The sequence below is a fragment of the Podarcis vaucheri genome (assembly GCF_965113315.1).
Source record: "Podarcis vaucheri genome assembly, chromosome: 1".
Classification (NCBI taxonomy): domain Eukaryota; kingdom Metazoa; phylum Chordata; class Lepidosauria; order Squamata; family Lacertidae; genus Podarcis; species Podarcis vaucheri.
Genome location: NC_138759.1, coordinates 99,414,326 through 99,439,275, shown reverse-complemented (window position 1 = coordinate 99,439,275; position 24,950 = coordinate 99,414,326). Strand labels below are relative to the sequence as shown.

At 42.0% G+C, this 24,950-nt stretch overlaps 1 protein-coding gene across 1 annotated transcript in view; it reads left to right on the top strand.

Moving 5' to 3' along the window:
* TMEM163 (transmembrane protein 163) overlaps window positions 1–24,950 on the top strand; it is a 69,243-nt gene that overhangs the window by 41,858 nt on the left and 2,435 nt on the right. Inside the window, exons 4-6 of the mRNA XM_082199473.1 lie at window positions 401–492; window positions 10,272–10,368; window positions 19,016–19,127. Coding sequence (XP_082055599.1) covers window positions 401–492; window positions 10,272–10,368; window positions 19,016–19,127 — 301 coding nt within the window. The remainder of the gene's footprint in view (window positions 1–400; window positions 493–10,271; window positions 10,369–19,015; window positions 19,128–24,950) is intronic.

Genomic DNA, 24,950 nt, shown 5'->3' with positions numbered 1-24,950 from the left:
GTAGGGAAGAACTGAATAAGTTCCTTTCACTTTCTTGACTGACACAATAAAGGCTGCATGCACACTACCCATTTAAAGCACAAACCCTCCTCCCAAGAATCCTGGTAACTGTAGTTTAAGAGTTCTGGGAATTGTTTCTCTGGGAGTGAAAACCACGTTTCCCAGGATTCTTGGGGCAGGGGAATGTTCTTTAAGAGGGCTTTAAACGTGTGATGTGCATGCAGCTGAAAGTCTGTCATGTCTTTTGTTTGCGGCACAAAGGATGAGCTTGCCCTAATCTGTGCTTCTCCCTGCTTTTATTCAAATGATTTATACTAAGTTAGTCTACAGGCTTGTGGCACAGTTAGCAGTGTATTGATTTAAGCATGGCTTGCCTTAATGGCTTCTGTATCTTTTCCAGTTTGATGCCACTTTGGATGTGTTGTCGTCGGTGATAGTTCTGTGGCGCTACAGCAATGCAGCTGCAGTACATTCAGCGCACAGAGAATACATGTGAGTACTTGTGGTTATTTTTAGCACTTATCAAAGTGTGAGATGATAAAGGGCGGCGGGGGGGGGGAATCTGCTTTCTCTGGGCAGTTTTCCCCTTTATGTTCTCCTAGCAACATAATAGCCATACTGATATGAGCCTTCCTGCTCTTATACAGCTGACTACAAAGTCTTATTTATTTAAACCTTTTTATCCTGCCTTTCACAACGAGTTTCTAGGTGGTGTGCAACAAAATTTAAAGTAGGTACACAACGCATTGAAATGATAACCCCGGGCAGGATTAATAACCCTCTGGAATTAAGTAACAACCTAGGAGCAGAAATACGTTTTCAGTAAGCTCAAGCTCAAGGGTTGTGTGCCATTCCATAGAGAGGTTGTAGATGTTAAACAGCATGGGGGATACGATTGAATTCTGTGGATCCATGGAAGTTTTTGTTTTGTTTTGTTTTTTAAAGGGGTGGTCTTACCACTGTCTCCTTGAGCAGGCAGGGAACATCCCCTTTCACCAGGAGTTGTTAATCACCTCCCTGGCCCAGAAGCTTGTTTTTATAAGCAGTGAGGTTCAAGTGTGCAAGTGGTTACCTAGACTGAATCAGACACCTTCCAGATGTCCTCAAGCCTTATTAACTAAAACACAACATGCCTAGACAGTGCTCTGGACATCTTTTGATGCTGTAACGGTAGAGACAAGGTCCTGGCAGAGGCAAGCAATTTTATCCTCAAAATGCTTTGCAAGTTTCAGCAAGCTACTATCAGTTCCACCATCTCATTTGGGCCAGACTGTAAAAGGCCCCAAACTACCTGGGAAAGCTCTGAGGGGCAGCACAATGCGGTTGCAATGGAGGCAGAAAAATAGGTCTCCCTTGCTGCCTTTACTGCCCACTTAGGCTTGATAATGAGCACTCGCCATTCATCTGTGTTCAAGTCATTTCCTGGTGTGTTTCATTGCCCAAAGCTCTGGTGTATAGCAAGGCGTCAAGTGGGCTCCAAAAAGTGGCAGAGCAAGCTCAGGAACTACCAGGTCAATGTCTTGTGCTATTTGCATATTTCACAAATCTGCCAGAGCTTCAACAGGAGTGCCAGTCATATCGGCTCTAACTCCCTGCCAGCCACCTGGAAGCCAATTGAATCCATCATAATCTAAGGGCAGATCATCCTAATAGGTCCCTCATCTTCAGAGAGGAAAAGGTGCTGAAAGCTTAAAACTCAGCAGGAAGTGATTCAGCTATGACAAGGGACTGGTGTCGATATCTCCCACTTTCCAATAACCCTCTTCCTGCCCAAGAAAGAAAAAGGGGGCCAGAGTCTTTCCTGCCACATGTTGGCACAGCCCCATGACTTACGTTTTCATTGCTGCAGTGCTGTGAGAGTCTAATGACAACTTAAGCACCAAATATTTTTCTATGTATAAGACTCAGTTTTTTAACCAAAAAAATAGGTTTAAAATTGGGGTTCGTCTTATACACGGGTATTGCTGCGGGGTATTTTCTTAATTTGGAGTCCCCAAGAATAGGGGGCGTCTTATACATGAGGGCGTTTTATACATGGAAAAATACGGTATTTTTTTTAAAAAAAGAGTGCACAACTAATTAATACTGTTAAATCAGTCTGTAACTAAGAGCCTTGTGACACATTGAAGATTAACACACCTATTATAGCATAAACCTTTTGGATCACAATCCACTTCATTAGATGTGCAGTGGGCTTGAGTCCATGAAAACTTATACCATAACAAATTTATTACTCTTTAAGGAGCCGCAAGGCTCTTTGATATTTGTTATTTTTGTTATGATGGACTAACATGCTATGCCCTTGGAAATGAATTTTTACTGCTATTGGAAAACTCATCAAAATCCCTGTCACGTATTAAATTAACTTACAGTACTCTGATAAAACACAAAGAAGCATTCAGGATACCGAAAAACAGATGATTATACAATATGTATAAGCGTGATGACCAGCTGTTCACTGCCTTTTGCTTAATGTAGTTTACTCTAACCAAGGACATGGTAATAGAATTTTTAAAGCATGAGAACTGCACATGGGGTGAAGATATTTTCTTGTCTACTTGATCATTGGCATTAACCAACAATTTTCAGTTTGCTTTGTAAGAAAGAAAGACAAATGCCGCATGGATATTAAATCACCAGTTATATTTCACAATAGTTGGTGTTTCCAAATGAAAGGTGGGCTACTTGCGCTATAGAACAGATGGAAACTCCACACCTTCATGGAGGCTTACTGGTTGTTAAGTCAAAGAGATATACAAAGTGTGCAAAGATTTTGTAAAGGGTGTTAAAATGTATTAACTCCCTAGGTTACAACCTAATGGACATGAGTAAGACATCGGTGTGGCGATCACACAAGGTCCCTGGACGTTTGATGGTCTATTGATCCCTGTGCCACCACTATGATCACTTCCCCACTGCTTCTAACCCGTTTCTCTCGGGTACGCACTGAGTCCAGACAGTTGTTAACATTAAATCAAATAAGCAAGTTTATTTTATAAGCCTTAACAAGTTTATGGTTTCAGATAATTTTTCTTGTCAGTTTCTTAATCTTAGTTTCTATACCTGCCTATACCTTTCCTAATAACTGCTAACTGATTATCCTAACTGTCTATCTGACTCCTATCAGTTTCTCTCACTCTCTCACAACACAACTCGACCAACCCACAGACTTATCCTCCCTCTTCCTTCTCCAACTCGCAACTGACTTCCACACAACTCCAACTCTAACTCCTCCCCTTGGGTTCCCACTGGCCAATCACTTCACACTCATTGAACCCTTTCCTTATGACCCACCTAGGAGGCAAACGCCACAATCGGGTCCAGTCTTTTGCTGCAGTAAGTGGCGATGGGCGCAGTGTTATACAAGTGGTCCACAAGGTGTCTCTTTCATGGGTGAGGAAGATGGTCACTCTTCCTCCTTCACCTCTATGTACTTTTCAAGAGCGGAAAAAAGACAATAGCCCTAACCACCTCATGACCAGGGTGCAGTGTGGCAGGGCCAGGGCTGAAGCTTCATGGGCACCAGGGGAAGACCTCAGGGGCATTATTGATCCCACAGGCACCTTGTAGCACACACTTACTGGTGAGCAAGTCACTTTGGACTCAGTGGGACTTCTGAGTAGCTACACATAGGATTGTGTTGGTAAAATGATTGTTGAGCTAGAAATGTGCAGCTGTTCCCTCAACTCTGAGGAATAGTTTTACCTTCCCTTTTAACAAATAAACTCCTGATTAACTTTTTATAACCACAGAAATTGCACCTGGACCTGGCTTTCCTGATTTTGATGGTGGCCTGGAGTACTTTTGCTCAGCTGAATAATCTTCTTACAGTCTTTAAATTTGTTTCACCCATAGCTTGAAGTTTAGATTCCTGAGGTACACACAATAAAGATGTTGAACATTTTGCAGTGAACATAAATCAGAGATACAATGCAGTCAAAAGGTTCAGCAATCTAAAATCCTATTGACCTCAATGGAAATGTGAAGCACATGCTTAATTGTTGCGTGAGAATTTTGACATACTATGTTAGCTATCGCTTTGTAATACGAATAAAAGGTTTTGTTGATTTTTTAAAAAAATGTTATGTTAGAAGAAAACGAGGTCTGTTTTTCTGGCAGCTTTGACAGCCAAGCTGTAAGATAAGCACAAGCTAACAAAGTCGACTAGCTAGTTATTTGACTGATATTGACAATCTTGTTTTATTTAGCAAAATGTCATCACAGTTCAGTGAATATCCTAATTAACTATGCGGAGAGCTGCTAAAATTGGTTTCAACTCCATGTGAAAGATATCTTGCTACGCAGAGTGCACTAAAGGAGGGAGGCAGCATAATATCTATGTACTGGCAAGTTTAAGTGAAAACATTTGTACAGATTGTATTTGCATGCTTCACTAATTTTTACTTAATGCTTAATTCTGTTGCCACACCTCTGCTGCTCTCAGCAGATTGAACTGAGAGTAGTAATTACCAAGGGCTTTATTATATACCCATTTAGACATATTGTTACTACATTCCGTTTGCTGGAAAGTCAGCGGGATTATAATTAGACAGGGAGATATCCCACACTGGATATTTTACAGAAGCTAAATTATATAAACTACATTTTGCTCTTTGGTTAGAGAGAGAGATGTACTGTAAAATAGCAGTTGCGTCAAAACATTGCTGAATATTCTTACATGGAACAGTGGAGTGGTGAACAATTTTCAGAGGGATGACTCAAAACAGAAAAGCCTTTGAGATTGCAAAGCCTGAGGGCTAGCCTCACAAAGAGATGCAGACAACTTCACACACTGTTACAGATTCATTCTTATCCAGTAGGTGGTCATCATGACATCACAGCTCTGCTTGTAGGATGAAGGAATCATCTGAAAGAGAAGGGGATGCTACCATCACATGGGCATAAACATACATTTAGGGTTCTATTCACTCAAAACAGAACAAAAAGCAGCATCCTATAGATGCCTAATCCAGAGATGGGAAACTGTGGTCCTCCAGATGTTGCTGGACTGGTAATTCCTATCATTCCGGACTATAAGCAATACTGGTTGGGGCTGATGGGAGTTTGATCCAACGTAATATGGAGAGCCATGGGTTCCCTACCCCAGCCCTAGTTTTGATGGCTCACCTAGACATTTGCCTATTTGGATAATTGCTTTGAAGTTACTAGTTTGGTTTTTGACATTGGGCCACTTCAGATTTATAGAATAGACAAAACATTGTTTATCTACTACAGTGGCCATAGTAATGTGTTGGTGGGAGCTGCATGCTTAAAGAGGCAAGACAAATGCCACCCAGAAATTGTGGCTAGCTGAAATTCCTGGTGCTTCTTACTGATGTATTTTCAGACATGTGGTTTGCTTCCACGCATTTGTTAAATTGTAGTGGAGATGCATCACTTATCTTACCAGCAATTAACTGTTTTCTCTTTCATGAATTTCTCCCATCCATCCCCTACATTTGGTAATTTTAAAGCACTTTTATTGATTCAAGTGGAGTCAGTCAGTGAAAAATGACTTTCATGAGCATATTGCCATTATATATTATTTACAGTCCACTGTATCTTAATTTTGAGCAATAAGGAGGACATACTCATGGCCTCATTTTGGATTTTTAGGAACTTCTTCCGCAATTTCATATCGCTCTTTGAATAGTGCTCAGCACAAACCATTAAGTAGCGGTAGGTTGCCTTTCCCCCAAAAGTTGTTAAGCATTGAGGTTGCCCTTTTTTGTGTATCAAGGAAGGGAACCTTTCACCCCAATCTATTTAAACCTGCTGCTACTGCTCCCTATCACTTCCCACATGTAGTTTCTAAGTGTTTGTATCTCAAAGGTCAGGCAGCTCTATTCCTAGGTCTCATGAATTGGAAGCTGCTGCAAAACACATACTATGTATTGTGTCCAGTAAACCAAGCTCTGTCATGTGTGCAGCATGTCAGCATGTCATGTGTGCAGTCTTCAGGAGACACATGAAATTCATTGTATTGATAAAATGTGTGCAGAAAAAGAATGCCAGTGGGTTGCGGCTTAACTTTAGTACCCTCTTAGACTGCATATATGCTAGCCAATTAGTGGCACAAAAAATGTATCCCCCCCCCCAAATCACAACCATCCATGCTTGTCCTCAACATGCTGCTTCCATCCAAAAGGGATGGTGTGGTTATCCTGATTAGGTTATCCATTCCTTTTCCTCCCTGCACATGCTGCAAGTGAATGAAGAAGGAAGTGGTGATTGCAGTCTTGGTATATGCCCACCCACAACATCATTGAGCAGGTGTGGATATACACGCACCATTTCTGTTACATCAGTTTTCAACTGTTTCCCAATGGATACATTGTTAGGAAATCTGGAATCAACCTACAATGAGCTGTTATTTTTGGAATAAAACTGATTTTCAAGAAGTGCATTTTAGGGATAAAATATATGCAATAGATCTAGATTATGGGTTGACTAGACAGAAAGCACACACCGAAGTAGTCAGTCTTCATTGATTTTAAAATAGTTGTGTGTATGTAGGCTTAGATGACTTCTGTTCAGATTCCCAGAGAACAGTTAGTGCAGTTAAGTAAAAAAATTAGACTGTTCTTACTGGAGAAGGCAATGTATATAGCAGTTTGGGGGCTCTCTTGCTCATTCTACTCAATAGGGTCCTAAACTTCTGTGCCCTGATGGCACCAATGAGCAATGATACCATGCATAAGGGTCATAATGACATCACTTTTCACTTAAGAATGCTGCTCTGGAATGTGAAGTCAAATGCATTTGACAGATGGTTGTGCTTCAAAGGCTCCTATGAAGTTTTTATTCTCATGTGTTGTATTTTGGCACTTTTGGATTTAAAATGCTTTAAAGAGCCCTAGTGTTGTGATAATGCACAGGAATCTGGCCACTGGTTGGGGGTGGGCACTATGGTCCAGCAGCTCCTGATAGGATGGCTTAGGGTGCCCTTCCCCACCTCTCCCTACTAAGGCCTACAGCTCAATGATTCTTCCACCACTGGGAAGTTGTGACGATTGATATGAAGTAGGTGAAAACCCACAGGATACATCCAATCTGTCTGTGGGCAATGTTCCCTCCTGACCCTGAAAACAATGACCAACAGCTGTCCATAGCAATGCTGATAACTGAAGCCAACCTGTTTAAGATGAAACAACACAACCAGAAGTAAAGTAAGCAATATTGGGTGGGTAAGTCCAGATGAAGACTGCAGTGGAGAGACGTCCCCTTTTAGGTCTCCGAATCAGATTGGACTGGATGAAGTCTTTTTACTCTGGTCTGCTCCTAAGCTCCACTCCTCAAGAGCCCTCTCTGGATGCAGATTAACTCCCATCTGCACTCCTAGCTTCTTGCATGGCTGCAAAGCACTTCCCTGTTGTCTTTGAAGTCTGAAGTGCTGGTTGCTCCCCCACCCCATGCTGGGCCATCAAGGCTGCCTCCCCAGAAAGTCGTGGAATAGGGAATTATACATGGTGTATTGAGCAGTAATAGAAGGGATCCTTGAAAAATGAGTTATTTTCCACTGCCTTCACCTGATTTTCCAGCATCTCCCTTACATCATAGGTCACATTGTTTAGGTTACCAGACCCTAGAGAGGCTGTGTGTGTAGGTGAAGAGGGGCTGGGAAAGGCAACTTGCACCCCAGATGTATCTCACAGGCTTTTCTCTAGGTATAGCTCTTTATAATTTCGGTAAAAAATGTTGTTTTCTCATTCTTATGTATCTCTTTGGGTGACTTTCTAGTTTTATCAGGTTTTTGTTTGCTAGCACTGGAACAGTATAGTGTACAATAAAACATTCTAGCTGCAGTGCAGAGAGAAATCAGCACACTTAGAAGTGCCTCAGCCATTAAGATATTCTGCTATAGGTATAAAGACAGGCACACTCATGAATTTTGCATGACCTCAGAATTTCGCAGCAAGTATATTAAAAAAGATGCTGCCCTAGCTAAATATGATGAATGAGTGATAAATCATTCAAAAGATAATAGTGCTCCTCTCCTTTTTTGTTTGCATTTTACCCTATCCAAGGTGTCAGTATTCTGCTAAATATAAACTGATAGCTGATGTCTGTGGCAGCTGCCACAGAATTATTGTTATTTTAATAATCCTGAAACATAAATTTCCATTTTAGCCATAGTTTCCTATACATTTTATCCCATTTGATGTGGACAGAAGCTTCCGATTTTTGATGTAATAAGCTATTCAGATTTTGATTCCTTGTATGTTTCCTCTCTGCTGGGTAGAAAAAGAGGCACCAAATTTAGGTTAGAGAGTAAAACCCTTATTTTAAAACTCCGCTTTTTGTGTGAAAATGGTAAGCCACATACGTGAAATATCATTTTCTCAAGGTCTACTGCAATGTCTGCCTTGGGGAAGCTACATTTCCACAGGCTGTTTGTGGCCTGGCATACTGCATAGTAGTATATCAGGTATGGGAGGGGAAGATGGAGAGGCCTTTCCTTCTGTGTCTGCTGCTATTGGCAGAACAGCGTTGCTACTTGCAGAAATTCTTCCCTTCCCTCTTTGCTGCCACCGCTGGAGAACTGCCACCCAAGGACATGGGGCAGAGAAGAAAGTGGATCAAAGAATCAGTGGATGGGTGTCGGTAGAAAGGAAAGGGTTTGGGGAGCTCTCAGTGGCGTGGACAGATAATTTCTGAATTAAGACTGGCTCAGGAATTATCGGAGCCAATTAGATTTTTAAAATATTTTTTTGCACCTGTTCCTGTTTGCATCAGTGAGACTTGGCTTAGAGAAACAAATGGAAACAAGCTAGTTTGGGCTGGGAGTTGATGCAGAAGCAGAGGCTGGGCCAAGTGCTAAGGATACATTTTGGTATAGACACACTCTTGAGTGCATCAGCTTTGCCAAGGGTCCCACAGTCCCGTGACTGGCTGTGCAATCTCTGCTACAGGTAGAGGACCTTACCTTATGCAGGTTTATTTTGGATATCTGCCTTCACAAAGTGTTGAATATTTATCCTAATATCAGGGAAGGTTTGTCCTCATTTCTCCAGTGACAGAATTCTGTAGTCTTGCTGTAACATCAGTGAAAAAATCCTGTCTGATTTTGCAGTGATCTATGCAGCCAATCTCCCTTCCTGCTCTTACAGTTGTTCCTGGGAGAGCAACACAGAGCTTTAGCATCTTGGAATCGCCAGCAAATGTGCTCTAGCATAAGGCCCCATGTCTTCATTTCTGAATATGGTATGCCACAAAATGTTGTGACGATGTCACAACTTGAGCTTGCATTTCTTAAGCTTGGCAGAACCCTGCTGACTCCTTTGCAGCCTCTTTAATGAGTTTGATGTAAATTTTGCATGTTCTGCCAAACCTCCAGATTGGCTAATGTCTACAGGGTAAAAAATAGTAGCGCACTGCTGTGCTAATTATAACAGGCTCAGACTGCGCTCCCAATAGGTGACAAGACACTGAATGCCAGATGAGAATCGTTGCTTCTTTATTTCTTATAATAAAGAAAACAGATGCTGGTTACAAAAGGAATTATCATACAGCATCATTTATCAGAATAGTCTGGGAGATATTCAAAACACCGTGGTTACCAGGAGTTCTGTTTACATAGGATTTGTTTGAGATAGAGAACTCCCTAAAAATGACTTCCATTAGCAGTGCAGCACAGTTTCTGCTTTAAATTGCAGTTTAGAAACCTCTGCATAGGTTTCTATCTTATTTACACAGTATCGTTTAAACTTCTAAACACTGGGGGAAATACAACAGGAAAATTGCTAAACGCTTCCTAGAAAGTTTGTACACATTTACCTTGTCAAACTGCCCCTCCCCCGCCTCCCATGAGGCCTGAGGGTATTCAGACTCTGGTAGCTTACTAGTTGATAGGGCATGCATCATACGACCTATGTCTAATTCAGACCTTGGAGTTCCTAACAGTGATTCTCTTTTCCGTTCTTGTGATTAAAAGAACCTGATATTTAACCCTTGCTGTTGCATGGGGCCAGGCTGATCTTCCCCCTTGCAGTGATGATTTTTCTGCAAGATTGCTATGATGTTTTCTCCCTTTGCAGTGATAATTTTTCATGGGACGCAGGAGGAGCAGTTTCCCAGTGGCTTTTGGTTTCCTGTCCAATGGCAAAGGGCAGAGTGTGCTTCTCTTCATTCAATATAGCAACCTCTAGGACTTCAGAAGACATTCATTCTCTGAACATTATGTTCATTGCAGAATCCTGTGTGCCATCAATCAATAGGCCCCAAAGCCCCAAATGAGTTACAAATATTTCTTCCTTTCTTCTTTTTTACAGCGCCTGTGTCATCTTGGGTGTGATATTTCTCCTGTCTTCGCTATGTATAGTGATCAAAGCCATCCACGACCTTGCAATTAAATTGCTTCCAGAAGTGGTAAGACCTTTTTTTTACCTTTTTAAAATGAAAAACTTAAAATCTAGTCTTAGAATAATATGGTATTGGAGGCACATGCCTGTGTCCACTTATAGCTTGGTCCCTGTATAATTCAGCAGAACTGCATGAAAATCTTCTATCTTTAATGTACATATTTGACCATTAACTAATATTTATCTTTTATTAACTAACTAATATCTTATCTTTTTTGAGCTCCAAATATGGTTTTTCTTTGCAATAATAACTAAAATGTATTCACTTCTAGAAATAAGAAATTCCACTGTATTTCATCCTTTAGACCAGTGTTTCCCAAACTTGGGTCTCCAGCTGTTTTGGACTACAACACCCATCATCCATAGCTAGCAAGACCAGTGGTCAGGAATGATGGGAATTGTAGTCCAAAAGCAGCTGGAGACCCAAGTTTGGGAAACAGTGCTTTAGACAATGGACCTAGGAATGATTAGAACAGAAAAGAGGAAGCCGTGGCCCTTCAGATATTGCTGAATTACATCTCTCTTAAACTTTGGCAATTGGTCATGTTGGCCAGGTCTGAAGGAAGTTGTAGAGTCCAACAACATCTATAGAGATATAGGTTTAATCCAAAGATCTAGGGAAGCTTTAAGAAGAAAGTGCAATGGGTTGGATTCAAATTTACTTCCATTTCCTAAATTGTAAATTTATGTTCCATATCTTGCTGCAGCCAAGAAACCATATGTCAACTTGAGGCTACAGGCACGTTGTTGCTTTGCAAGATTGGTGAAAGATACAGGCTGTGAAAGTGAACATTGAACAATATTCACAAACACTCATGGACGTGCTGCATGTCTGGAAGTTGTCAAAATTATGCAAATCTCATGCTGGAAAAGCACAGCATATTGGTGCTGTATCCAACTTAGTATATGTGTGAAAGGAGTAATACAGTACTGTAAATAGAAACCATAAAGTGTGATGATTTTAAAGTAATATGGCAATCATCCTGCTGCCTTCTTTCCCTCATACCCTTTTCTGGCCTGCAATGGAGATCAAAACCATCTTCTGTAAAATAACCAGACATTTGTTCTGTATAAAAGAGGACAGATGGACATGATAGCACAGGCTACTATATGGATAATACATGAAGATGCACATATATTACCGGGTTACTAATATGTTTGGATGTTTTCCACATGCAGCTGGATTTTGTGCATAATTTGGATTAAAGAGCCACCTCTTATTGTGAATTGGGTTACTGGAAAAATAATAATTCACGCCTACATCCCTAAAGGCTTGAAGCAGTTTAAAGTGAAAGTTTAGAGTCTTCAAAATAGTATTTTGTGCTAGAGTTCAGATTGCATTTACATAAGTGTGGAATTTTACCCAACAATGTCTGAGAATGAAGCCCATGTAGTGCATTGTAACCCATTTAAATTGACACAAAGGAGCATATTTTCCAGAGACTTTTAGAAATGTTAATTTATTTGAAAATGTCAGATTTCATGAATTAAGCTTCTTTTCAGAATAGGCTTTCCTAGCTTGGTGTAAAATTTAAGCAGCATGACTCTGATTTTGAGTCATGTGGTTGTGGAACAACACTTTTCCACTAGAAAATGTTGCCATTCCTTAAATGTTAAGAAAGACAACATTTAACTCTTGGTTTGGAGAAATATAATTTACATCGCAGATTAAAACATTTTCTGTCAAAGAACAGGACAAGTATAAGTTTTCTTTATGCTGGGCTTCTAGTCTGCAGTTGTTTCTGGGCCGTTTTAGGGCTTAATGTTTCTCTTCCCTCTTTCTTTAAGGACTTCAGAGCAGAGTGTTTCAGTCTTACAGCAACCTAGTGGGGTAGTTTCAGACTTAAAGATGGAAACTTGGTCAAGGCTACTTGACCATAGTGTTGCAGGGATTCAGATCAGGGTGTTCCATGTCCAGACTCAATATGCTGTAAAGGTAAAGGTAAATGTACCCCTGCCCGTACGGGCCAGTCTTGACAGACTCTAGGGTTGTGCGCTCATCTCACTCTAGAGGCCGGGGGCCAGCACTGTCCACAGACACTTCCGGGTCACGTGGCCAGCGTGACGAAGCTGCTCTGGCGAGCCAGCACCAGCGCAGCACACGGAAATGCCGTTTACCTTCCTGCTATAAAGCGCTACCTATTTATCTACTTGCACTTAAGGGTGCTTTCGAACTACTAGGTGGGCAGAAGCTGGGACCAAACAGCGGGAGCTCACCCCACCACGGGGATTCGAACCGCCTACCATGTGATTGGCAAGTCCTACGCGCTGAGGTTTTACCCACAGCGCCACCCACGTCCCTACCTATATGCTGTAGGTATGGATTATATTGACTAATCACTCAATATAATGTGTAGTTCAGAATCAATTTTGGAAGCTGCTGCTATAAGGTACTTTCACAATGCTCACATGAATTTTCTATTTATCAAGGGGCACCCTTTTTCACCATTAGTAAGGGTGAGGTAGCTGCCTCAGGTGGCATAATTAAGAATGCCAACAAATGCTTCTGTCTCTGGGTGTATGCAGGATGCACAAATATGCTAGAAGGCAGTGTTTGTGTTAGCTTCTGTGCATGGAATGGTGGAGGCACCCTTCTGTCTTTCACCTCAAGTTTTTCAGATCACCGCAGCTTAGAAAGTCCTTTTGTGAAGTTGTGGTGCATCTTTTCGGTTCCTAGCCAAAGAGGCCTGAGTTGCAAGGAAGGCCTGGGAAGTAGCAGACTGCATAAATGTTTCATTCTAGGCTTCCTGGGGCCATTTTGCCATTATTTCAGTTTCAGAGTCAGGTCTTGTACCGGCAACCTGCATCTGTGCATGCCACAGATGCTCTCATGATGCAAAGGTAACATTTTAAGTTTTCCTTACGCCTTCATTTACTTACAGATCACTGGCTGGAAGCCTTCTATGTACTTGAATGAGGTTTCTTTCCCCACAGTCCAGGATGGGTTGTTGATGACCTGTAGATAGCATTCTGAGATAACCTTGTTGCTGTCTTCTTTGATTGATTTGACTCTGCTTGCTGCAACTCTTGTCATCTCATCTTATATTCCTGTGGCCTGCTACTGCCCTCTGTTGCAAATTGCATCATCCAAAAAATCATTTCGGCTTTGCAGTTGTGTTGGTAGTGGCATCACTCTGATAACTGGAAAAATGCTGGCCTTGGGCTCTTTACTATAGTGAGCAAGTAAAAGCTAGTCAAGCCCCTGACAAGTGCGCTTGGGGCTAATTCTAAATGATCTCTGTACTTTCTAAGAGAAGGTAACCCGCTAAGAATTGGTCTAAAATAATGCTGTAACCTTACTGAATATCCTGCTTTCTGAAATATATTGTCGTTTTTGTTTTTTTTAAGTTCCTTGCACTAGAGCACTTTGCATACATTCGGAGATTATTAAGCTTGGTATAGTGGCATGAAAAACAGCCCATACTTTGAAAATAAGTTACTTTCAAGAGTGCTGTTAGTTTTGACATATTTTTCAGTTAAGCTATTAATTTATTTCAGAGGAACTAACAATCTTTTTGAGTTTTTCTCTTCTTGTTGTAAGACTGTAAATTCAGCAATTCATTATAATTTATTATAATTCCATATCCCCCAAAATAGATTATCTCTTTTGTTATGTACCACAAAATGCATATGATTTCTTGTTTGATAAAGCAACTCAAAGGGCCAGGGAGAGTACAACCATTTGCTTGGTGTGCTAAATCAATAGCTACTTGCAATTCAGGGAGTGTGTTTATTTCCCCAGGCAGCAGTATCATCCATGCAGTGGCAGTGCAGTTTACATTCATTAGTATGATCCAGGATGTTGTTTGCTAGGATGGGAATAAGGTTACTTTATTTGCCACAACAAAGGAAAGCTGAAGTTCCAGTATAAAAATGTATCTTAAGAAGCTATTATTTGTAACACTAGCTGTGCTTTTAGATGAGTAGTGAAAATACGTCTGGTCTAAGAGATGCAATGTATTGGTTGAAAACTAGGACTACAGCAGTGCAGCTCACCCACTGATCCTGTTCATTACTAGATCTGCGACTATGCTGGCGCACACAGTCAGATCTTAGATGTATATTTGCTAAAAGGTTAATTTTGGGGAACTGGTAGTACTCCTCTTGAGAGTGCACTGTTGTGTGCACACAATATTGCACTGACTTCGATCACTCCATGAATTGAGTTTCTCAAAGTATGGTTCCTTCACAGAACAGTACTAACTATGCTACAGCTATTATATATATATATAGAGAGAGAGAGAGAATAAGGGTTTAAAGGTGATAGCATGCCAAATTGAAATGACGTAGGAACAGCAAAAGCAGCTCTGTAGCGTGAAATAATTGATGTTATTGGGTTGTGTGGTTAATACATTTTTATGCTTTAAATTGCCCTGTGGTGTTTTGGTGCAGGTCAGTATATACACTTGAGACCTAGTGGCTGAACAAAGATGCTGGACTTGTTTTTCACAGTTCCATCATCTGCCACACTTTGGGTAGCAATATCAAAGAGCTTGGGCAGCAGGGACTGTGGTCCCCAGGTCCAGCCTTTGCTTTTCCAGTGTTGGTCTTTAAGATGCTACCAGACATTTTTTGTTTTTAACGTTGCCTCTCTGGGACCTAAAACAACAACAACACAGTTTAGGTAAAAATCAGTTAGGGAGTATATCACGTGTGTGTGTTTGCACAAAGAGAATTTGGGTGCATCTGCATGATAGCATCTCTTAGTCCCATACAGGAAGTTCCACCACCCAGTTGCAAATATACAGCGGATGTGGTATGAGACACAATTTCATACTAATATTATTTATTGGTTTATACCTATGGTTGTTTTTAAACATTTCCCCAGTTTCTGACAGCTATTCTATTTTTTGCATTATTAGGATCAAATCCAAGTGCCTTCTTTCCTTGTCTAAATTACAGCACATTCTGGTTTTCATACTTTCATTTATGGGAAGTAGATATTCTCTGTGAGCAGTACTGTATCTGCATTGCAGTTAGTACGGTTGTACATTAACCAAATGAAGGTTCCATCGCACAGAATTACCTTTTCCTAAATAGTGATGTTTTAGTGCAGTAAGAAAGAAACACTCTTGAAAGAACATCCTCAGGCATGAGCAATCCTGAAGTTGTGTGTTGCCTGTTTATGAAACTAGCACTCTCATTGATGATGGACATTAAGTGATTTGGAAACACCTGAAGTCACTGCCACTCAACAATGTATTCTTGAGTTAGCGGGCATCCACACTATACTTGTAAGCATAAAACTGGATTCAAGGATATAACCTTATCAAGGAATGGTAGTGGGCCACAAATACCTTCCTTGTTTGCTCTTTGTAATGTGCAGTTTCCATGGTGATGCCCTGCGGTGCTTTTATTGAGATGGATTTGCTAGTATAGTGAAATATATGATAAGATTTCAGCTTGCCTTGCAGTTCAATCATTGCATAACCATAAAGAAAAAGGTCAGAAAAGTCTGCCCTGTTCTTTCCCCCACTTCTTCCCTATCAGGGGCACAATCAAGCACTTAAAAGACTCAAAGCACAGACCTGTGATAGAAATTTGCATATGCTAATAGGTATGTATGCAGAGATGCAAATTAAGGTTTGTGAACAAGTAAACAAGCTCAGCAGATGAGGTCTTTCTGGCCCAGCAGTCTTGTAAGCAAAATGAGAGAGAGAGAAGTTCAAAAACATTGCAATTATTGAGGGAGAAGGCTTGATTCTATTCATTCAGGTCTGTTGTGTATACACTTTGCTTTGTTCACAGATTTGCTGTGGGTGTACTTAGTATAGGATTTATAAATGGCTTTGTAACTGGAATGGCTATGGCAGTGTAACATCAAAGCATAGTGTAAAACGTAGTTAAATACATAATTATTTGTAGCTGCATTATGTCACAAGCAAAGATGTTTAGGATAGAATGGGATATACTTATGCAGATATAAACGATGGCACAACTGGACAAAAATGAGTTTCATTTCAAACAAAAGAAGGCTGCAGATTATGGAAGTGTTTAGGGTTTTTTTTTTAAAAAAATTAATCTTCTCTTTCTAATTCAGTGCTGTTGCTCCAATTAAAATCTAGTGAGGTAGCGAACAATGAATCTCGATGGATTTGATTCCTTATTTAATGATTTTCAGAAGCAATGGCAAGAAGGTAATCTGAGGTGACAAAGAGGAAAGGTCCTGGGGGACATGGCAGCAGATGGTCAGGGTTATTTTATTAATTTAGTACCATATTAAAGTGTCTCTTCTGATCAGTTTTCTGGAAGATGAATTAATTTGGAAAGGTAATCGTTCACACCAAGTGGGATGCTGTTGAGTTTCCTGATGTGTTACCAGTGGTGGCTGATACCAGGTCACTGCCCATCTCCTTGCCATTTCAGTTTTCATCTTCATAACAAGCACTCCCACTTGTCTCTTGCCATGTCTCTTATCCTTGACCCTGTGGTGCACAGCACAACTCACTAGACCCTCAGGTGCACAAGCCTACTCCTAATTCAGCTCATTCATTCTGCCTCCCAAAGGTAATCTAGGCTGTAATAGTTGCGTATTTGTCAGTGGTACTTGGTACTGGTGGTAGTGGGAATCCTGTGGCAGGTGGTGGAGTGGGAGAGCACTGGGAGCTGTATTGGTCCGTAAAGAAGCATAGAATAGTCATACAGATATTGTGGTGAGTAGCTCCACTCAGTGGATGCATTGAAATACTGCAGGAATTCCTTGAACAGATCTCGCTGGTCTCAAGTACTGTACTTGAAAACTGGATTCCTTTGCTCTCCTACACTTGCTTTTCCTCCTCTGTTCCTTCATTTCAGCTCTTTACTTGTATAAAATAAAACTGGAGGTTGTAAAGAGTGTTTCAGTTATAATGCAGTGGTACCTCGGGTTACATACGCTTCAGGTTACAAACTCCGCTAACCCAGAAATATTACCTCGGGTTAAGAACTTTGCTTCAGGATGAGAACAGAAATTGTGCAGCAGCCGTGTAGCGGCAGCAGGAGGCTCCATTAGCTAAAGTGGTGCTTCAGGTTAAGAACAGTTTCAGGTTAAGAACCGACCTCCAGTGTGGTGTAGTGGTTAAGAGCGGTAGTCACGTAATCTGGGAAACCGGGTTCGCGTCTCCGTTCCTCCACATGCAGCTGCTGGGTGACCTTGGGCCAGTCACACTTCTTTGAAGTCTCTCAGCCCCACTCACCTCACAGAGTGTTTGTTGTGGGGGAGGAAGGGAAAGGAGAATGTTAGCCGCTTTGAGACTCCTGAAGGGGAGTGAAAGGCGGGATATCAAATCCAAACTCTTCTTCTTCTTCTCCAGAACGAATTAAGTTCTTAACCCAAGGTACCACTGTATTTGCATGGAGCATGCAACTTTGAAATAAAATAAAATCCTAGAATGAGAATACTATTTTATTAGATCTTAGTTGGTATAATAACCTATTTCTAGTTCAAAAATAGACAGTGCATGTGGCATTTGCAATGAAATGTTGCGCTGTATCCCTACCCCTTAAGGAGAGTTTTCCTGTTCCAGGCTGGCTTGAAATGACCAGGCCAGGCAGGAGAGGCATTTCTGGAAGGGTGAAAGGGAAATGGACCCTTTTATTCTTCCCCATCCCTGTTCTATAAAGAGACGGAGGGATCAGGTTTAGGATTGCATAGCAACCCTGAATATGAGCACTGATAGAGCAGGGCATCTGGGAAAGAGAATGGGTCTCATTTTTCCTCCCCTTCTCATTATTCCTATATAATGCTAGAGGAAAGTGCGGGGAGGGAGACACAGTTGCCCCCATGTGCATAACCAGGTGGGTGCAGCTGCTCCCCCAATCAGGTAAGTAAATAAAAATACTTAGCTAACTGTCCAGTTTTGTTGCAGATAACTTTGTTCTGTCCCCCAAACATAAAGCCTACCCCCCAAATAAATCCTGGCTACTCCCATGGCTGCCCCCTTCCCTTGTTTTCTGCTATATCAGTGGCAGCTAGCCAGCCCAGAACCTGTATGTTTACTCTCATAGTACACATCCTTGCAACTTAATTCCCCCTTCCAGGATACTTGCCAGACAAGCTGCTAGGGCAGGGCCATCTTAAGCATATCCGGCGCCCCACCCCCATTTCCCAGAGTTGTCGACCTTTTCCCAAGTCTCTGCGGGGATCGCTCTCCTCCCGCAGGGGTTTGGGAAGAAAGCTGCACACCCACCAGCCATATAGTTGGTGGGGCGCAGCTTCCGTCCTAAGCCTCTGTGGGGATCGCTCTCCTCCCGCGGGGGCTTGGGAGGCAAGCTGCATGCCCGCCAGCCCACCAAATGGGAAAGACGGCTCTGTGCTAGGGGCTAGTTCCTCCTTTTCTTCTGAGCCATTGTGGGTTTTGATCCATCCTGGGAGGTTTTGGTGTGCTCCAGCAGATGTGCTGCTGAATCTTGCACCTTTTTCATGCTCCTGAAGTATGTTTGAATGGGGAAGTTGTTGATCTTTCTTGCACAGAGAGGGTAAGAGCATCACTCTCAAATATCCGAGATATGCGTATGAATTGCTCGTGTGCCCACACTCACAGCTGTTCAGATATATCTAGCCAAAGCCACCTCCAGAAGCGTTTTGCTCGGGCCCAGATCTATACATTTATTTGACAGCTTTGTATTACATGGCAAAAGTGACACATAATATATTTTTCATTTTTCTTTTCCAGGATAACTTTCTATATAGTGTTTCTATTTTAAGTGGAATCCTTTGTACTACCTTGGCAGTGATCAAATTTATGTTGGGGAATGTGCTCACAAGCAGAGCATTGTTAACTGATGGTAAGTAGCAAGTATCACAGTTTTGGCTACTTTTATATAAGATGAAAGATGAGTGAGATGAACATAAGGTAAAATACAAAAAGAGCTACAGTTATGAGCTACCAGTTAACGTGCAGCTGACAGATTTGTTGAGTTTCTTACTATTAAATTAAACATTTGATTCGGACTGCATAATCACCAAATGCTGTAAGGACAGACCGCCCCCCTCTGCACCGAGATTAATAGGAACCGTAGTTTACCCTACACAGAGCTAGAATTCCCAGCACTTTTAACAAATGATTCTTTTTTTGAGGGGGGTGCTTGCTTTAAATGCATTGTATGTATGCAGCCTTAGCTTCCCTGATTTGCAGAGATTTTTATTTCTGGCATTTCTGGCATCTATAATCTATAGAAAAATGAAGACATTCCAAGTGACAAAACGATCGATGGATGGAAGTAGCTCTTTAAATAAAGCATGGAGACCAGTAAACCCCAAGGACTTAATAATAGTAATAATATTTGCAAGCAAGTCAGGAGAGCTTGAATGCATTAATAGTAGTCAGATGGAGTGTGTGTGTTGCAGGAAATGAGAGGGCCACAAAACATGGCCAAATCATAGGCTTCTTCTGATACTGGATGGTTTCGTCCATGCAGGCTGCTGTGTAGTGCATAAAAAGATGTCAAACAGCAGCAAGAATACTGTAATTATTTATCGGGGACAACCCCTATTTGTCTTGCTCCAAATTCCACAGGAGTCAAGACAGCAGACATGAGAAATTCAAGTAGGGAGCACAGACTAAGGCTACCTAGTGCAGTCATCCTATTTCCCACAGTGGTCCATCATGTGGGACAAATGAGTGCAATAGGATTTTCCTGCTGTGTGGTATTCTGAGGCATGGTGCCTCTCTGTGATCCTGAAAACAAAAGCTGGAAACAGATGCTTTGATACCACCAATTTCATTTTAATGCAATTAAATATGGTTCAGATCTGTTGAAAAGTAACATATAAGCATTATTTATTTGTTTTTCAAATCTGTGTTACCTAAGCTCTGGTATTTATTGGAAAGGGTCTAGCCATGTGTACTGAGCTTTTATAGTCTCTAGGAATGATCACTGCATTGCGCTTTGTGCGAGAGAGTGCCAAAAAGATCATTTGGAAGCTGCAGAATGCCACTGCTTTCCTACTGGTACATTTTGGGAGGTGAGACCATATTCACTCAGTACTGCAGCAGTTGTACTGGCTGCTGGTTAGCTTCCTAGTGTTGGTTCTTATGTTTTGAAGCTTTTAATTGCCTGGGGCCTATGTACCTTAAAGACCATTTCTCTTTCTAAGTATAAGCCCCTCTCCTCACAGTGAAACATTGGTTGTAAGAAACAGGAGACTCATTGTTACAGCATTGGAAGAGGCTCCTTTAGGAGGGTCAGGGTTACTCTTTCCACTCCCTGGGATGGATGAAAATACTGCCCTGTGATGTTCTGTAGGGTGTAGCGTCATGGGTAAAATTTCCCTAGATGATTTGACTGTTGAAGAAGGATCACAACTGTTGGAAGAGCAAGTGGTGCTTGTGGTAGCAGAAAAAGCTGACTGCTTGCACATCATCACAGCTGTCAGAGCCATCAGCTGTGAGCAAACAATTGTGGCAATTCTTTTTTTAAAAAAAGAAAATCCATGACTGCTGATGAGAGTGCTGAGATGCTTTTAAGTTTGAACTACTGGAACTTGGAGGCTAAAGCACTGGAGTGAGTGTGCTATGGTAATTAACTCAACACAAATGCCCCCTCTTTAGCCCAAAAAACAATTGTCTAATTTCCCCACCACTCCTAGAAGTCTATAATCAAGGCCAGCTGCTGCATTTCAGTGATTTTTGCATGTCTGTGTCTCTCTGTCTCTGTGGTCCCCCAGGAATGGCCTGGCTTTTCCCCTTTCCTTTCAGGAAGAGCAGCAGCAAAAGCAGAGCATGGAGGCAGCAAAAGTTTACCTGCTCTGGAGTTGTGCCACTGTTGGGGGTCCCAAAAACAAATGTGGCTTCCTGGGAATTTATCCTCCTACCCAGAAGTTCAGTGTTAAGTCCAGCTGCTTAATCAATGAAAGCAATTTGGGGGGTGAAGGTGTGCTTGGTGTTACTGCTTCTGAATGAATTATACAATGATTTCCCCCCCAAAAAAGTCAGTCTTTTTGTTTAAAAGTAAGGCCATGTCTCCTTTTCTGCATGGCCACAGGGGATTCACTCTGGGTCAGTGCAGCCATAGACTCCAAATTTAGCCACCTCTGTATTTAAAGGACCCATTGAAGATGGGCCATTTTCAGTTGTATACAGTAGTACCTCAGGTTCAGACGCTTCAGGTTACAGACTCCACTAACCCAGAAATATTACCTCAGGTTAAGAACTTTGCTTCAGGATGAGAACAGAAATCGTGTGGTGACAGCACAAGGACCCATTAGCTAAAGTGGTACCTCAGGTTAAGAACAGTTTCAGGTTAAGAATGAACCTTCAGAACGAATTAAGTTCTTAACCCAAAGTACCACTGTATAACAGTTAAGCCAAATATTAATGAGTTTTTGCCTGTCTGTGCAGACCCTTTCTCCAGTCGTGATTTAAACCAGGAGTCTCTAACCATGGTTGGAAGTTGTGTTTAAATACCCTGGCTTGTTAAGAGCTGGTGACCATAGTTTCACCAGATGTCAGTTTCATCAAAACTGGAAATTCGAGACTTCTGGGTTTAATTGCAGCTCACAGAAAGCGGTTGCGTGTGTTGATAAAAAAGGCTCATTCATATCTCTGCTTATTAAACCAAGATAAGACCATCTGAATTGGCTCAGTGGTAAAACTGATGGAATGTTTTGTCCCACTTCTCTACCTGTTTAATAGGACACGATTACCAGTGTTTTCAACTAGTCCTGCATTTTGCAAATAGCTGAGGAACTTCTCTTCCATTAATTACGTCGTCGTGATAATTGTGTTGCTGCTGATTTTATTGTTAGCTAAATTAGAGACTGAACTCTGTAATTAGCCTGGTGTCTGTGCATTCAAGCTATTTTAGTCAGGCAGCTACGCACAGATTTCTCTCTTTGTATTTTTGGCTTTTGGTGGAATATAATCTTTGGGAGGGTGAGATTCCCACCCACAAGCAAGCAATACAGCAAGGGGGTGGAAGCAGCAGTTGCACAAAGTGAATTAGTATGTCTCTTTTGCCTGTTTGCACTTTTCTGATTCCTGTTAATTTGCTTCCTGCCGTGACAGCCTGTGGAACTGTAAGTTTCTTTTAGACAGCACAGAGTGGGGGTGCAGAATTCAGCATTTTCTATCTAACAGGGATTTCTTTTTTTAAGTCTGCAGATGTCTCGTGTATTTAGTCTTAGTTAATTGTTTAAAAACATGCTAAGTGAGGAAGCATATATTATGCTTGCCAATGTTCTCAAGTTAGCAGAGACAATATGGTATCTGGGAAGGCTCAAGATGGAACCTGATCAGCAGGCAGAGGCTTGTGGATAATAGATAACTGAACTATCTATTTACCCTGGTAAATTGCTGCTGACCAGGGCCAGCCCATCCATGAGCTAAGGTGAGGTAACTGCCTCAGGCAGCGTGAACCACCAGGAGAGCAGATTCCACCACCACTTGTTTCTGTTGTAAATCTTCCCTCACCCCTTCTTCCCTGGTGAGGGGGGCAGCAGCGGAGGAAACTGCTTGGGCGCCTGGGAGCTCTGGAGTCTGCCTGCCTCCTCCCACTCAGCTGCCCTCCGCCTTAGGTGCCCAAATGTTTTGAACAGACCTTGTTACTGACACATAAGGTGAACCCAGGAATAGTATTATGTACACTACCATTTCTCCAACTGGTGAAATCTTCTAGGGGCAGTGCTCATCCAGGTCTGGCTGCCTTTGGAAAATAAATCATTGTGATTTAATAGGGGTTTTTTGTAATATTCAAGTTATTTACAGATACACAAGCTGAGCATAGGTGGAGACAGAACATAACATTATTGAAATCACTGCTCCTACATCAGACCTCCAAAAGCTCATTCCGCCTTCCTGATTTGAACTGCAGTTTTCTTTGTTTCTGTCTATATCTTTCTATGGGCAAATGCATAGGCGCCGACTCCATGGGGCTTGAGGGGGCTTGAGCCCCCTCAAAAATTTTTTTTGGGGGGCTCAGCCCCCCCAATAATCTCGGGCGCCGCCGCCGTCCCCTGCCTCCTCCCCACCTGCTCCCTCGCCAGCCAGCCAGCCAGCCGCGCGCCCTAGCCGGAGAGCGAGATTAGGGAATCCCCGGGGGCGGGGGCTCCTGCCTCTAGCCCCAGGTTTCCCGCCTATCAGCTGTTCTGGAGCTGATTAATAGGCAGCAGCACGCTCTCCCCTATTCGCTCACGAGGGGGCGGCGCCACTTTATTTGCATATTCATGAGCTTATTTGCATATTCATGAGCTTATTTACATTTCACGAGCTTTCCCGGGCCCCCCCAATATTTTTTATAAGTCCGCGTCCCTGGGCAAATGTGTGCATGTACACACTTGCTTAAGGTTGTCCTTAGTTTGGAGATATGCTTCTTAACTCTATTTCCTTGGGGATTCTGGACTATTTACCTGTAACTTTCCTAACAAAGGATGAGGCTGGCAGCTTGACTATAAAGGAACTTTAAGCAGTCACTCTGGCCTCATTAATCATTTTCTCTCCAAATGCAAATTTCATTAGAATCTGAAAGTAATCAAATTACAAAGCTGGGGGGCTATGATGGAGGGTAGGCAAGTCCCATTCTCCAAGCTTTCTTCTGTTTGTGATGATTCCCACAGTCTAAACTATATTCTTTGTAAAGCAGTATACCAATTCCGTTAAGTAAAATAAATATTAATTTGCTGTGCAGTATAATTAGTAGCCCCTTCGAAACATGGATAGAACAGCAACAGCACAACAGGCAAGGCAGTATTTTATGTTTCACCAGCACTAGTCAGGACTGCAATTTCTCAAAGACTTCTCGCTGCACAGGAGAGACATCTCATGGCCAGCCAGATAGGTACCTAGCATCCCTAGGTGTTAGTATGGTAAACAAGGGAAGGCTGATTGCCATTAGGCTGAGCTGAAGTAGGGTGCTTTTGCTGTTTTTATTGCCCTTTTAAGTATTTTTCATTCCAGTGATTTCCCCCCAAGGGGATCTTCGGTGCCCACCCCCAGCAATAGATTGGCTGCTCATGAAATAAGGCACCCCCCGTCCCAGCACACATTTAGGCACCTTAATGCATATGATTAGGTGGTTAGGGCAAAGTGCAGCAGTGGCTCGGGGCATGCCCAGAACAGAAAAAGCAATAAATGGCAGGGTAGGAGTAACTTGAGTGTACAACCAAAAAGCTCTCCAGAGTCATTCCAGCAACCTCCATCTTCTCCTGCGAGAGGCAAGCAGTGGAACAGCAATGAATAGCCATGACTGGGGGGGGGGGAGAACAAACAGGAATGTGTGAAAACTAACATGTTGAATACACACATAGCAGTCTGATCTGAAATGCCTATTGGCCGGCATTTGGAAGCACCCAAAGACAGCATTCTGCTTGGACCAGCACCCTAAGAGGCAACAGAGATGGGAGGAATCTAATTATGAATAGGGTGTGAAGATGGCAGATGCTGAATAGACATGCATAGAGTGAAACTGCATTACAGAGAGAAGTTAGAATGCCTGGTTCGCATTGCTGTAAAATGGTGTGGGTACCTGAGTGAGAACTACCAGTAGGAAGAAATGGAGTAGTTTGAAGTGCAAGTATTAACTATTCAAAGGTGGGATGTGTGGTGGAACTTCCAAGGCAAAAACTATCCTTAGCACTTGGATGCAGAGGATTACTTGAGCGGCTGCTTATGA